Raw genomic sequence first — 12,647 nt, forward strand, 5'->3', positions numbered from 1 at the left:
CTCTCCCCCTGCAGACAGGTGCTGGTGATCCTCTCTCAGCTGGAAGGCAATGCCGGCTTCTCCATCACCCACCGCCTAGCGCACCGCAAAGCCGCCCAGGCCTTCCTCAATGACTGGATGTCAACGAAAGGGACCCACAACCCACTGCTCACCCCTGAAGTGGCGGGGCTGCACAGGCCCCGGCCGCTATGACAACCAGCCCAGCCCTCCCTGCCCCTCTCCTGCTTCCGCCTTCTTGCTTTAACCAAGGCCCTGGCCCCGGCTGCTTCGGGCTGCTTCCCGACCCGGTGGTGCTGAGCCACCAGGGGGCAGTGCCACAGCATCCCGCCAAGCGCCTTTCCCTCAGGGCTGGGGATCCTTCCCCCCCCCCCCCCCGCTCCCCTCCCTGCCTCCGCACAACCCCCGTCCGCCAACGCATGCACTTTACAGGGAGCCAGCCGGGGCGGGGGCAGTCTCAGGATCCTGGCCCTTCCCCCGCCCCTCCAGCGCATGCGCTTGGTCTGGAGGAATGGCCACCAATCGCCAGGGCAGCCGGGAGCCTTGGCCAGGCTGGGGGAGGAGAACGGGGGCAGGGAGGCAGGTTCCTTCCTAACCCTATGGCCACTCAGGACTCTGCTCCCTCCACTAGCATCAGGCACCTGATGCTGCAAAAAACAATATACCTCTGACTGACATCTGTCCATCTGTGTGCGCTCCCTGCTGCCCGCCTAGTACCGCGGGGCCCGGCTCCAGGATCGCCCACCTGGACGCTGTGGAAGCATGGCTGCAGCAAGCTGGTGGGGCCCGGTGTAGCCGGCCTCAGGCCCTGCCTTGCCCTCCTGTCGGCTGTTTGCCAGCCAAAGAGAATTGAGAGCTAGTGTGAGACCGAGCTCCTGGCAAGGACAGAGCAAGCCAGGGGGCCAGCCCAGGTGAAGTGGGCTCGCATGGGCTGTCGGGAAGGTGCTGCTGCTTTAAATGGCCATGGGTGCATGGAATCGCCTCCGCCCGGCCTGGCCTGGGGCACTGGCATCTCTGCCTCCAGCTGCATCTCATGCCAGTGGCTTCACAGGAGGCTGATGGCAAAGATCAGGGAGAGGAAGATCAGGCTGGGAATTTACATGACCCACAAATCTGGTAAAAGTTCCTGGCCAGTGATCCCATCTCTGATCTCTGAGCCCCCCAAACCAGCTCTGGGTAAAGCCTTATGCACCAGAGGTTTCTGGGACAAGTAGTTTTTTGTCCCATGGCTTGCAGGGGGATGTTTGCCCATATTTCACCAGGGCAAAGAACAGTGTTTGCGGGCAGCCCCCTCCTGCAGCGGGCAGAACGAGGCTGCTCAGAGCTGCTTTTTCCCCTGGGAGGGGGGCAGTGATTTCTTCTGAAAAGCAGCTGTTAACGTTTTACAAAGCGTCTTTTACCAAAATGGAGTGAAATGTCCCTTTTCTTCTCTGCGTTATGAGACACGGGGCATGTGTGGGATTCCAGCCCCCTCCCAGAGCCCGTGCTCAGTGTGTGCGAGGAACACACGTGTACTATGCAGTACTGGCCGTGGGGAGCAGTGTTAGGAGAGAAGCCATGAGCTGTGCTGGAGAACTGTCCCCTGGCACTGACAGTCCAGCCTTCCCCAGTGCGCCTCTCGACCCGTGGCACCACTGTCCCAGCTTTGGGAGGGCTGGTGCAGGCGCGCAGGGAGGCCAGCCAAAGAAACGGCCCAACTACAGGCTGTCTGGCCTGATCCTGGCCTGCTCTGCACCAGGGAAGCCAATGGAGCTGCCGCTGCACAAAAAATTGAACTCAACTGATGGTTCAGTGCAGCACATTGCTGGGCCCAGGTGAAAGGCGCAGCTGGAGCAGGGATTTTCCAGGGCTGTCAGTGTATGGGGTGGGTACAGCGTAGTGGGTACACCAGCCAGCACTGGGGCTTGGACACAGGCTGGGGGTTGAGCAGACTCACGCCCTTCCCCCATTGTTTGACAGTTTTGCCATGCACTGACTTTTCTTTTTTTAAATGATCATTGCTTTAAACGGCCAATCAAACCCCAACTAGCTTAGTCAGGGAATCCCTGCCCCCAAATACCCCACTCTGCAGGGGTCCCAAAGCTGCTGGTAGGGAGGGGGTTCTGCCCAGGCACCTTGTGGGTTTTCAGGGCAGAGGGAGCAGGGGGTGAGGGTCACGTCCAGAGCAGAGGCAGTGAGTCTGGAACCGCAGCAAACGCCTTGTGCAGTTGATGTCGTGGGGCCTGTTGGAGGGCATTGGCATGGGGTGTCATGGGAGTGACAGTGCAGCCACTGGTGCCACTGGGTGCTAGCAGGAGATCCATGCTCATGGCTGATTAGTGTGGTGGGCCCAAGACCCCCATGCTGCCACCTCTGTATGTGGGATTCTGAGCTAGCCAGGTCCTACGGCAGATGAGTCCACTCGGCTTTGTGCAGAGCGCGACTCCCCCAGCTCAGTGAAACCTCTCTCCCATAGCAGGCCCTTTGACATGAAAATCCCAGGGCGGTTTTAACTCTGGTTTTAAGCTTTGCACTAATCTTCCCCCAAAGGCTCCTGGGAAATGTTCTGTGTTTTTAGCGAGGGGGGAGTGATGCTCAGATGGAATCAGCTCTAGCTCAGCCCTGGAGCCGCCCGTTTCATTTACCTGCCCTTATTAACATGATGGTTTTCTGAGATCCTGAAACAGGCACTCAGTCCCTAGGCAGTTAGGCCCCCGGTGCGCTCCGGGTTCAGATTCTCCAGCAGAGATGTGTGCTATTGTGAGGCCTGCACAGGTAGCTTGCCAGGCTGTCCCCTGTGAGCAGCATCTCACCCCTGAGAGATCAGCTGTGCTGTAGAGACTCAGACTGGGGGAAGGCTGGCGTTCTGCTGGGCACCGAGGGGGTTGGCAATGCCAAGGCTTATTTTGACCCCAGGTTTCCCTTCCAGGCTGTGAGCGTGGGACAATTCTCTCCTCCCTTCTGTTTTTATGATCTGCACTGTGCTCCCTGGGAAGGAGGGGGGTGGGAATGGGGGATCTCTGCTGTGAGGGATATTGCCCCTTCGTGTGCACGGCCTCTCAGACCCTGCTGGCCCCCCAACGGCAGGGAGCAGCTGAGCCAAGCTCTGTTATTTGTAGTTTTTATTCGTCGAACGATATGTTTTGTTCTTTCCTTTCCTTCTTTGGATGATTCTGTCCTTTTCTTCTCTCTCTTTCTCTCTCTCTCGTTTTTTCTCTCTCTGAGCTGTGAATATTTTTAACCCTGTAAATACTGTCCAGCTCTTACAAAACACAGGCTATTTTATCAATTGTAAATCAGATCTGTAATCCCTGTATGATACGAATTATCCATGGGTGGTTTTCAAACTCAGGTTCCAATGGACCAAATAAAGTTTTGTTTTTTAATTAAGCCCCTCGTTTATTTTGTTGTTATTTGTGTAGATCATTTTCAGTCATACACTTAGAAGCCCACGCTGGGAAGCAGGTTCTCTATGTTTCATACAAGAACAATGAAATTGAAAGTTCAAAACTAAGAGGAAATGACTTCATGCTGCACACAGTTATCCAGTGGAATTCATTGCCACAAGATGTTACAGAGGCCAAGAACCTAGCAAGATTCAAAGATGGACTGGACACGTCTAGGGATAACATGAGTATCTAGAACTGTTATAGTAAACATTAAAAACTAAACAAGAGTTTGGGGAGGAAATATAAACACTCATGCTTCAGGGCACAAGTCAACCTCTCCCTAATGGGGGTCAAGAGGAAACTTTCCCTGAGAGTTTGTTATCCCATAACTGCTACTGCAAGGTTTCTTCTATCTTCCTCTAAAGCAGCTGGTACTGCGACTGAATGCTGGTGTAGATGGAACCTTTGTCTGAGTTGTTGTGACAGTTCCTACAATTCACCAATTTTATGGTGGTTCTTCCTCAAATTTTCCAAATCCTTTGAATTCTGAATTTTAGTTAACAAATCCATGGCCTGCTGGGATGGCACAGTATGTAGGAGGTGATGTGGCTGGGTGGGTATGGTGCTGACCTGAGAAGCAGGAGAGGCGGGTTCTATTCCTGGCTCTCTGGGTGACCTTGGGGAAGAGCCTGCCTCGCTCTGTGCCAGTTTCCCAATCTGTATAATGGGAATAATGAAACCTTTATAAAGAGCTGTGGGCCCTAGAGAGGTGGCAGGACATAAATGTTATGTGGTATTATAACTGTGCTGCACCCCGTTGTCACTCGAAGCCTCACTGCAACAAAAAGGACTGAATTTGGATCCATCCTGCCCTGAGCTGAGAGAGAATTCCTGGTAGCTAGTAGTATAAGGCCTGTGCAGCAGTGCTAATTCTGTCCACTAGAGGGTAGCAGTAACACACCAGTAGCTTGTCATGTCTGTTATTTGCTATGTTCCTTAACTGGCCCATGGATCAGGCCAGCAGCCCGGTGCTGCTCTGATTCTTTGAACCCTTGAGAAATCTTGGACCTGCTGCATCGTAAATAGTCCCTGGGCCGGCAGACTCCTTAGCAGGGGGAAGTGGTCACTGCAGCAATCATTGTGTGGGTGAGGGCAATATTACTGCTTTGACTAGCACATCTCCTGGCCCGTGGGATGTGCTGGGAGCAGGACCTGTGCTATTGAGATCTGGGATGTTTGCATTCTTTACTGGCACTGGGGATGTAGTGTGCTGTATGGCTGGGCATAAGAGCTCGAACTGGGGCTGCTCATCTTTCCGAAAGCGTGGGGTACCCAGAACTGGACACAGGACTCCAGCTGGGGCCTTACCAGTGCTGAGTAGAGCCGGATGATTATCTCTTGTCTCTTACTTACAATACTCCTGTTAATTCACCCCAGATTAACATTAGCCTTTTTTGCAACTGCATCACATTGTTGACTCTTATTCAATTTGGCATTCACTGTAACCCAGAGATCCTTTTCAGCCATACTACTACCTAGACAGCTAGTCCCCATTTTGGAGCTGTGTATTTTATTTGTCTTTCATAAATGTAGTACGATGCACTTGTCTTTATTGAATTGCATCTTGTTCATTTCAGAGCAAGTCTCCAATTTATTGAGGTTGTTTTTGAGTTCTAGTGCGGGCGACCCCTAGATCGCCACACATTTTGCGCCACACAGATGTCAGCCACACATTTTGTAAGCACGCGCTCCACTCCGTTATTTGTTATTGAATGAAAATAGTGAATAACATCAGATGCAGGACTGCCCCCGGTGGGACCGATCTAGCTATGGTGGCCCCCATTTGACAGTGAACTACACTTTCAATACGGTCTTTCAAACAGGTTCACATCCATTTTAGAGTAATTTAATTGAGACAGCATTTCCTGAGATTCCTTATGAGAATGTCCAGGCTTCTTGGTTTCTAGCAGCTTCTTTTCAGCTATCCACCATTGCCACTGCTGTAAGGGGACATAGTTCAGCAGTGGCACCCGTTCACACCGCATCAGAATCTGGGCCCAAGGGTCTGCATAAAGGGTGAGTTATAAATGGTGTGGGTGTGGGTGTGGATGGTGTTCCTAACCCCAACTGTTCAAGAATCCAGAGTCAGGCCTCAAAGTCATGAGATTGACTTAAAAATCATGAGCTTTAAAAATAAAACTGGGGCTCATTTTCTTTGTCTTCTGGTTTCTTTCCCTTTCGTGGGTGATTGGGGCCTGTTTTAAGCTCGACATTGTTTGTTTTTAAATGACAGGTGGGATTTTCGCCTTTCACTTGAATCCAGGAGCTGGGGCTTTGAGAAAAAAACATCACTTATTGTGAGACTCATAAAAGTGCAAACGTTGGCAACACACTGTGTGTGTGTGTGTGTGTGTGTGAGAGAGAGAGAGAGAGAGAGCGCGCGTGCTCCTGCATGGACAGAAACAAACTGATTTAAATCCATAATGCCCCAGTTCCTGCAAACGTCTCTGCCCTATTCCCATCTGGACTGAATCACCGAGAGAGATCCTGGGTGGGGCTAAATCTCTCTGATGCCATCATGGAAACATTGGCCAGACCCTTCCTTGCTGCTTGGGCAGCGCATGAGCTAGTTGCTGGCTAGGGGTTGTGGAAATACAATGTCTGTGCAGAAATCTGTTTTGAGACCAGCCAGCGAGGGGCAGAGTCGTCACATGAAATACATTGGCCTGAGGTGAGGCCTGGTTCTCTCTCTAGGATACCAACCTGTTCTGCCTGACCCCTGTTGGACTGTCCCAGGTTTTCCTTTGGTTGCTGGGGTAGGGCACTCTGTTCAGTGCATGCCCCCCTGTCAGCAGTGCTCAAGGCTGTCACAGCCCACCAAGCATTCTTGCCCTGCCCTGCCCTTTGCCGTCGGGTGGGGTGGCCATGGGAGCAGTGGGTAGGTGGTGGGGGATCTGGACTAGGCATCTCATTTGTGGATCTTCATTGCACATTCTCTACCCCTGCTTCACGGATTCTCTCTGGCCAGGGGGCTTGTCTGGCCCCCATAGCTGAACACTTCCCAAGCCGTAGTGGAATCCCATCCCACCGCCTCCTACTGTGCCCCCTCCCCCTCCTGTGGATCTCTGCCCAGCCCTCCTGACCACACCCTGTGCAGCGGGGCCCAAGCCTCAGCTGCAATGAGCCAGGCTGGGTTCTGAGCCCTCCCCAAACTCCAGCCATGGGCATCTTGGCCTTGTGTGTTTCACTGGAAGGTGAAGCTCCCTCCCCCCACCCCGAGGTGTGACCATGCCCAGTAAACGGGGTTAACCCATGGCTACGCTGGGGAAAAGGGTGGGGTTATCTGGCATACGGCAGTGCTGGGGGCCTGGCCCCTTGGCATTCCAGGCCTGCCCTCCTGGACACCAGTTTGCAGCACTCGTGGGGTGCCAGCCCTGCAGCCAATCACTGCTCCCAGCTGGGAAGGACGAGGATCATTCCAAGTCTTGGTATGGAACATTGGACCAAGATTCCTGCAAAGCTGCTGCCCACCTCACACAGGCTGTCTGCCCAGCCAGTGCAGGGGAGCCCAGGGGATCGAAGAACTTGAGAGCTGCCCTGCTGGCTCTGACGCTGGCCCATGCCAGAGCCTCAGGGTGTGTACAGAGCAGGGCAGTTATGGGGTGATCCACCCGTCTGCCACACCTGACTTCTGGCACCCAGATGTTTAGGGACACCTAGAGTGTGGGGTTGTGTCCCTGCCCACCTTGGCTAATAGCCATTGATGGACCCATCCTCAATGAACCATTCAGGGCTTGTTTGACACCCCCGTCCCACCTCCCTGTTAGCCTTTTGGCCTTCACAACATCTCCTAGCAATGAATTCCACCGGTTGGCTGTGCATTGTGTGAAGAAATACTTCCTCTTGTTTGTATGCCACCTGCAGCCTATTAACGTCATAGGGTGACCCCTGGTTTTGTGGGGAAGGGTGAATTCACATCCCTACTCACATTCTCCACACCACGCTTGGTTTCATAGCCGACTGGCATCACTTCTCTTAGCCATCTGCTGTCCAGACCTTGGCATTTGGAGGGACAATGTCTGAACTCCGAGGGTGCTGGTCTGGTCTAAGGAGCCCCTGCGCTGGGTTGCTAGTTCAAATCAAGCCCAAGTCAGCAGTGGCTGGTGGGTGTCTCCATGGCAAGGCCTGCTTGGGGGTGTGAGTTCAGCGCTGTTGGCACTGAGTGTCCCCCTTATTGGCAGTGACAGCGAAAGGCCAAGGACTGACTGGGCCCTGGAGTCTGACTTCCCAGAGTCTCTCGTGAAGGGGCTGTATCTGCCTTGTGCATGGAGGACTCAGCGCTGAGGCAGAATCAGAGTTTGCTGGGCAGAAGGGGCACCTGCCATTCATCCCCTCCACATGTCACCCCAGGAGTGGGAGGGGGCTTGCTTTCAGGAGGAAGGATCCCTTGGAGGGATGGGGGTGACCCCTTCAGCCTGTAACCCCTGTCAGCCTCCTGGGAGAGAGCCCTGTGCTGCATTACAGGCTGCTGCCCCCCCAGCCAGCTAAGCCACTGTTTGCAGTGGCATCAATTTAATTGCAGGACTGAGTGGGTGCCCTGGGATCTCTAGAGCCTCCTAGTGGTGGAGAAAGGGCGAGGATGTGGCTGTAGTGCCTATAAAGGGTGCAGGGGAGGCTTTGGACATGGACAGACCCTGTGGTTCACTCTGGCTCCCTGCCTGTGCTGGCCCCATGCTGTGTCTCCTGCACGCTGGTCTGGATGAAGGGCCTGCTGACAGCAGAGATGGCCATTGCTTTGTTCAGCTCAGCGAGCGGATGTCCCCAGCCGCCTGGCCTAGTGGTGGGAACAAAGGTGAAGTGGGCAGAGGTGGGTGCATTATCCCTAGTGTAACTCAGACGCACTGATCCGCCCTTGGCAATGTCAGGGCAACCTAGCAACCAGGAGGTCTGGGAGTCAGGCAAAGAGCAGAGAGGTTCCATGATCTCTCAGCAGAGCAGGACTAAGTGGGGAGCGCCAGCTACTGTCACTGGGGAGAAAGATCCAGGGGTCACACATCACTGGCTGGCCAGCTCTGCCTCTTATTCCCCCTGCTGGGGACTGTAGGATTAACGTGTTCTTGGGAGCCAAGGGTTTGTGCACTGATGGGAGGTTCAGACCCAGGGAGTTTGGTGCCCCGAGATGCCAGACGGAGAGGGAGGCAAGTGCTGCATCTCACTCAATGCTCTGCTGCATTTGGCAGCTTGTCGATTGGGGCACGGACAGCACCGTTGCAGGCCATCTGGTGCTAAGAGCGGTGTGCAGTGGGGGGAGGGACTCAGCTGCTTCTGCATTGCTACATAGATCTCACAGAGTTCCTCCATCACAGCCAGTCCGAAGTCCATGGGCGTGGCGCTGGGACCATCATACCAACTCATTCCCCATCACAGGCTCTGAGCCACATTTAAAGTCACTCCTAGGTTCCTGCGTCTACCAGGGGCTCCAGGAGCTGGGATTTAGCGGGTCATCCTGCTTTAATTGAAACTGGATGTGGTGGTAAGGGTGTTGAGGGGTCATCGGCCCCATGGTGATGGGGGATCCCACGGGGAGAGGGGTCAGTTACAGGGTGGGAGAGGATGGTAGTGATTCATTGCGAAAAAGCCAAAGTTGTTTGGTTCTGCGGGTTCCGAGCAAACAGGTAGGGGAGGGGAAGGAGAAAAGGAAAATGTTGCTGGGGGGGATAGAAAATTTTGAAAAAAAGCCGAATGTTGCAAAGGTGTTCATCTTTGAGACCAGGGAAGGGAAAAGAAAAAGTTTCCTGGGATGCATTTTGCGCAGGCCCACTCCCAGCGTCCCATGCCCTGGGATGGCGGGCTAGTCACTATAGAGCAGGGCATGTGCCAGCGCAGGTTCTAGAGCAGCAGAGTATGTGCGTGCCTCACCATCTTTACCGGCCCAACACCCCCGTGAGAGAGTCACGTATTCACCCCAGTGCACAGGTGGGGTGTTGAGGCCCAGTGTCTCAAAGGAAATCACTGGGAGTTAGGTGCTGAAATACTTTGGAGGATCTGGACCTGAGTGTCCAAAATCACCTAGAGACAGAGCCTGGCATTGAGTCCAGATCTCCTGAGTTCCCAGTGAGTGTCCTATCCACAGGGCCATAGACCTATACGGTGAGAAGGGACTGCCAGGGTCAGCTCGTCTAACCCTCTGCCAAGATGCAGGATTTGTTGTGTCTAAACCATCCCAGACAGATGACTATCCAACCTCCTTTTGAAAACCTCCAGTGAAGGAGGTTCCACAAGCTCCCAAGGAGTCTGTTCCATTGTCCCACTGTTCTTACAGTTAGGAAGTTTTTCCTGAGATTCAGTCTAGATCTGCTATGCTCTAGTTTGAACCCATTGCCTCTTGTCCTGCCCTCTTTTTTTTATGGCAGCCTTTCAAGTATCTGAAGACTGCTATCATGTCCCCCTCTTAATCTCCTCTTTTCCAAAGTAAACATCCCCTGTCCTTTCAGCCTTTGCTCATGTGGCGTAGATTCCACCCCATCTTTGTTGCTTGACTCTGGATCCTTCCCAGTTTCTAAACATCCTTTCTATACATTGGTGCACAGACAACGCATGGGGATGGGGGGAAGAGGATGAAGTGTCACAGCCCCCACAGATTTACTGCTTGGCTTGTACTGAGCATGCTCAGTAACACTGCTGAAGCCAGCTGCCCTCATTCTGCTCCTTCCCCCCACTATTGGCAGGCCTGGGCTGTCTCTGCATTGGTGACCAAAACAGGACACAATACTCCAGCTGAGACCCAACCAGCGCCGAGTAGAATGGTACTATCACCTCCCGTGACTTGCACGCTATGCCTGTTAATGCAACCTAAAACTGCACTTGCTTTTTTTGCACGTTGCTGACTCATGTTGAGATTGTGATCCACCACATGTCTCAGATCCTTTTCAGCAGTGCTGCTGCCACGCCAGTTTTCCCCCGTTCTGTATTTGTGCATTTGGTTTTCCTTCCCTAAGCATAGCACCTTACATTTGTCTTCGTTGAATTTCATTTTGTCATCTATAGCCCAGTTCTCCCATTTATCAAGAACCCTCTGAATTTTAGATGTATTCTTCTAAGTATTGGCAACGCCCCTCTGCCCCAGCTCTGTGTCATCTACAGATTTGATCAGTCTGCTGTCTATACCTACATCCAGATCATTAATAAACATGTTAAACAACACTGGCCCCAGAACAGATCCCTGTGGAACCCCACTTGAGACCTCCCTCCAATCTTACATCATTCCATTAATACTCTTTGTTTGTCGTTGTTTAACCAATTTTGTATCCATGTAATGGTAGTTCCGTCGAGCCCGCATATCTCCAGTTTACCTATCAGACTGTCTTGTGGGACTGTGGCAGAAGCCTTGCTGAAGTCCCGGTATATTATGTCCACCACATTCCACCTATCCAACAAAGCAGTTACCCTATTTCTGGTAAATCCATGCTGCTGCTAGCGATCATCCCTTCATCCTCCAGGTACTTGCAAATGGAATGTTTCATACATTGCTGTAGTAGTTTCCCAGGTACTGAGGTCAGGCTGACTGGTCTATAGTTCCCTGGTTCCTCCTTTTCCCCCTAGATGGGCGCCACATTAGCCCTTCTCCAGTATTCCAGGCCATCCTTCCCTCCTCTGTCTCAGCCTACCAGTGGGACTGCACTGGGCCTGGAGCCTTTACTCTTGGGACCCCAAGGGACTGGAGGAGGGGCTGTGGGGTCACTAAATCCCCTGTAAATAATAAAGCACAGCAAAGCATGTGGGTGCACCGAGTGCAGCACTACCCACGTGAGAACTGTCTCCAGCCACGCGACTTGCTGCTTTCAGCATGGCGCAGAAGGCAGCTCCACAGAGCCAATTGCCCCAGCTCATCCCTTTGTCAGTCGACTGGAGTCATTGCCTTTGGATCTGAAGCCAGCCAAGTTATGCCAGCCAAGTGGGTTCAGGGCTGGCTTCACACTGAAAGAGTCAGAGGGGTTCGGCTTGTTCTCCACCTGGCCTTCTACCCCACTGGCCATCAGCACAATGCCTGGATTTTCCGTGGCACTAACAGTGCCACTCTGCTATGTGCGTGAAAGGGGATGGATTCGGGGGGCTGCTAGGCCTTTGCAGCTCACTCCTCTGCCCCTGGTTTTGAGCGTGCCCCCAGAGAGGACTGTGCACCCTACAGTGTGTGGGCTCTGACCCACAGCTGCCTCTGACACCCACCGCTGAGCAACATAGCACCAGGGGACTTTGCCCTCATAACCCACCCGTTCATTACACCTGGGCAACACATGGCTGAGTGCTGCGTCTGTAGCTGTGACTCACTGAAAGGCATGTTGCCTTGTCTGTGCACTGCTACTCTGAAGTTATTAATAGAACAAAAGAAGCCCCAAAAGTGCTAATCAACCCCCCTGTCGGCTCCTACAGTGGTGGGGGGGGTGCAGCTCATCGCTGGTCTTGCGATAACGTATGGGTGTGTGAGTAATGAACACTCATGATTGCTTGGGAGGTAGGCCAAACCTGGTAATCCCATAGCATTGATGGGGAAACTGAGGCAGAGAAGGGCCGGACCTTAGCTTAATCTATAAAGGGATCCAGTGGCACAGCTGGCATTAGCACTAAACACTAGCGCTGGGCAAGTACCTGATTTTTCAGTTCACTGGCTGTTCTGAAAAAAAAAATAGAAGAAAGTTTTCATTTCAGGTTGACGATGATCCAATGTGCAAAGTTTCAGAAAGTTTCAGTGAACTTAAAATTAAATAAATAAATTTTGGTTCATAGGAAACATTTTCTTTTTCTTTTCCTGAGTGACTTTTTAAAATGTTCTTTAATTAAGTTTTGAAAGGAGTCGTCGTTTCAAATTGAAAAAACAGGGTTTCAATTTTTTTAGAATTCTTTTTTAGGTTTTTTTCCCTCATCAGAATAATTTGGTGAATTTGACCCCAGTTTTCCAAACTCATAGATTCCAAGGCTGGGATCATGGAGGCTGACCTCCTGCATAGCACAGGCCAGAGACCTGCCCCAAAACAATTCCCAGAAAAACAGCCAGTCTGGATTTAAAAATTGCCAGCACTGGAGAATCCACCACGAGTCAACCCTTGGTAAATTGCTCTGGTGATTAATTACCCTCATTGCTAAAAATGTACACCTTATTTCTGATCTGAATTAATCAAGTTTCAACTTCCAGCCTTCAGATTGTGTTATACTTTCTGTGCTAGATTGAAGAGCCCATTATTAAATATTTGTTTCCCATGTAGGTACTTATGGGATTTTCATTAG

General features: G+C 52.2%; 1 protein-coding gene across 5 annotated transcripts in view; it reads left to right on the top strand.

The window, feature by feature from the left end:
- CAPN15 (calpain 15) overlaps window positions 1-3,366 on the top strand; it is a 100,003-nt gene extending 96,637 nt beyond the window's left edge. For all 5 annotated transcript variants that reach the window (XM_043493578.1, XM_043493577.1, XM_038420248.2 and 2 more), the window contains one exon: window positions 15-3,366. In XM_043493578.1, the coding sequence (XP_043349513.1) occupies window positions 15-192 (178 nt within the window). In that variant the 3' untranslated portion in view covers window positions 193-3,366. The remainder of the gene's footprint in view (window positions 1-14) is intronic.
- Window positions 3,367-12,647: the final 9,281 nt, after the last annotated feature.

Source organism: Dermochelys coriacea, chromosome 10, assembly GCF_009764565.3.
Source record: "Dermochelys coriacea isolate rDerCor1 chromosome 10, rDerCor1.pri.v4, whole genome shotgun sequence".
NCBI lineage: Eukaryota > Metazoa > Chordata > Testudines > Dermochelyidae > Dermochelys > Dermochelys coriacea.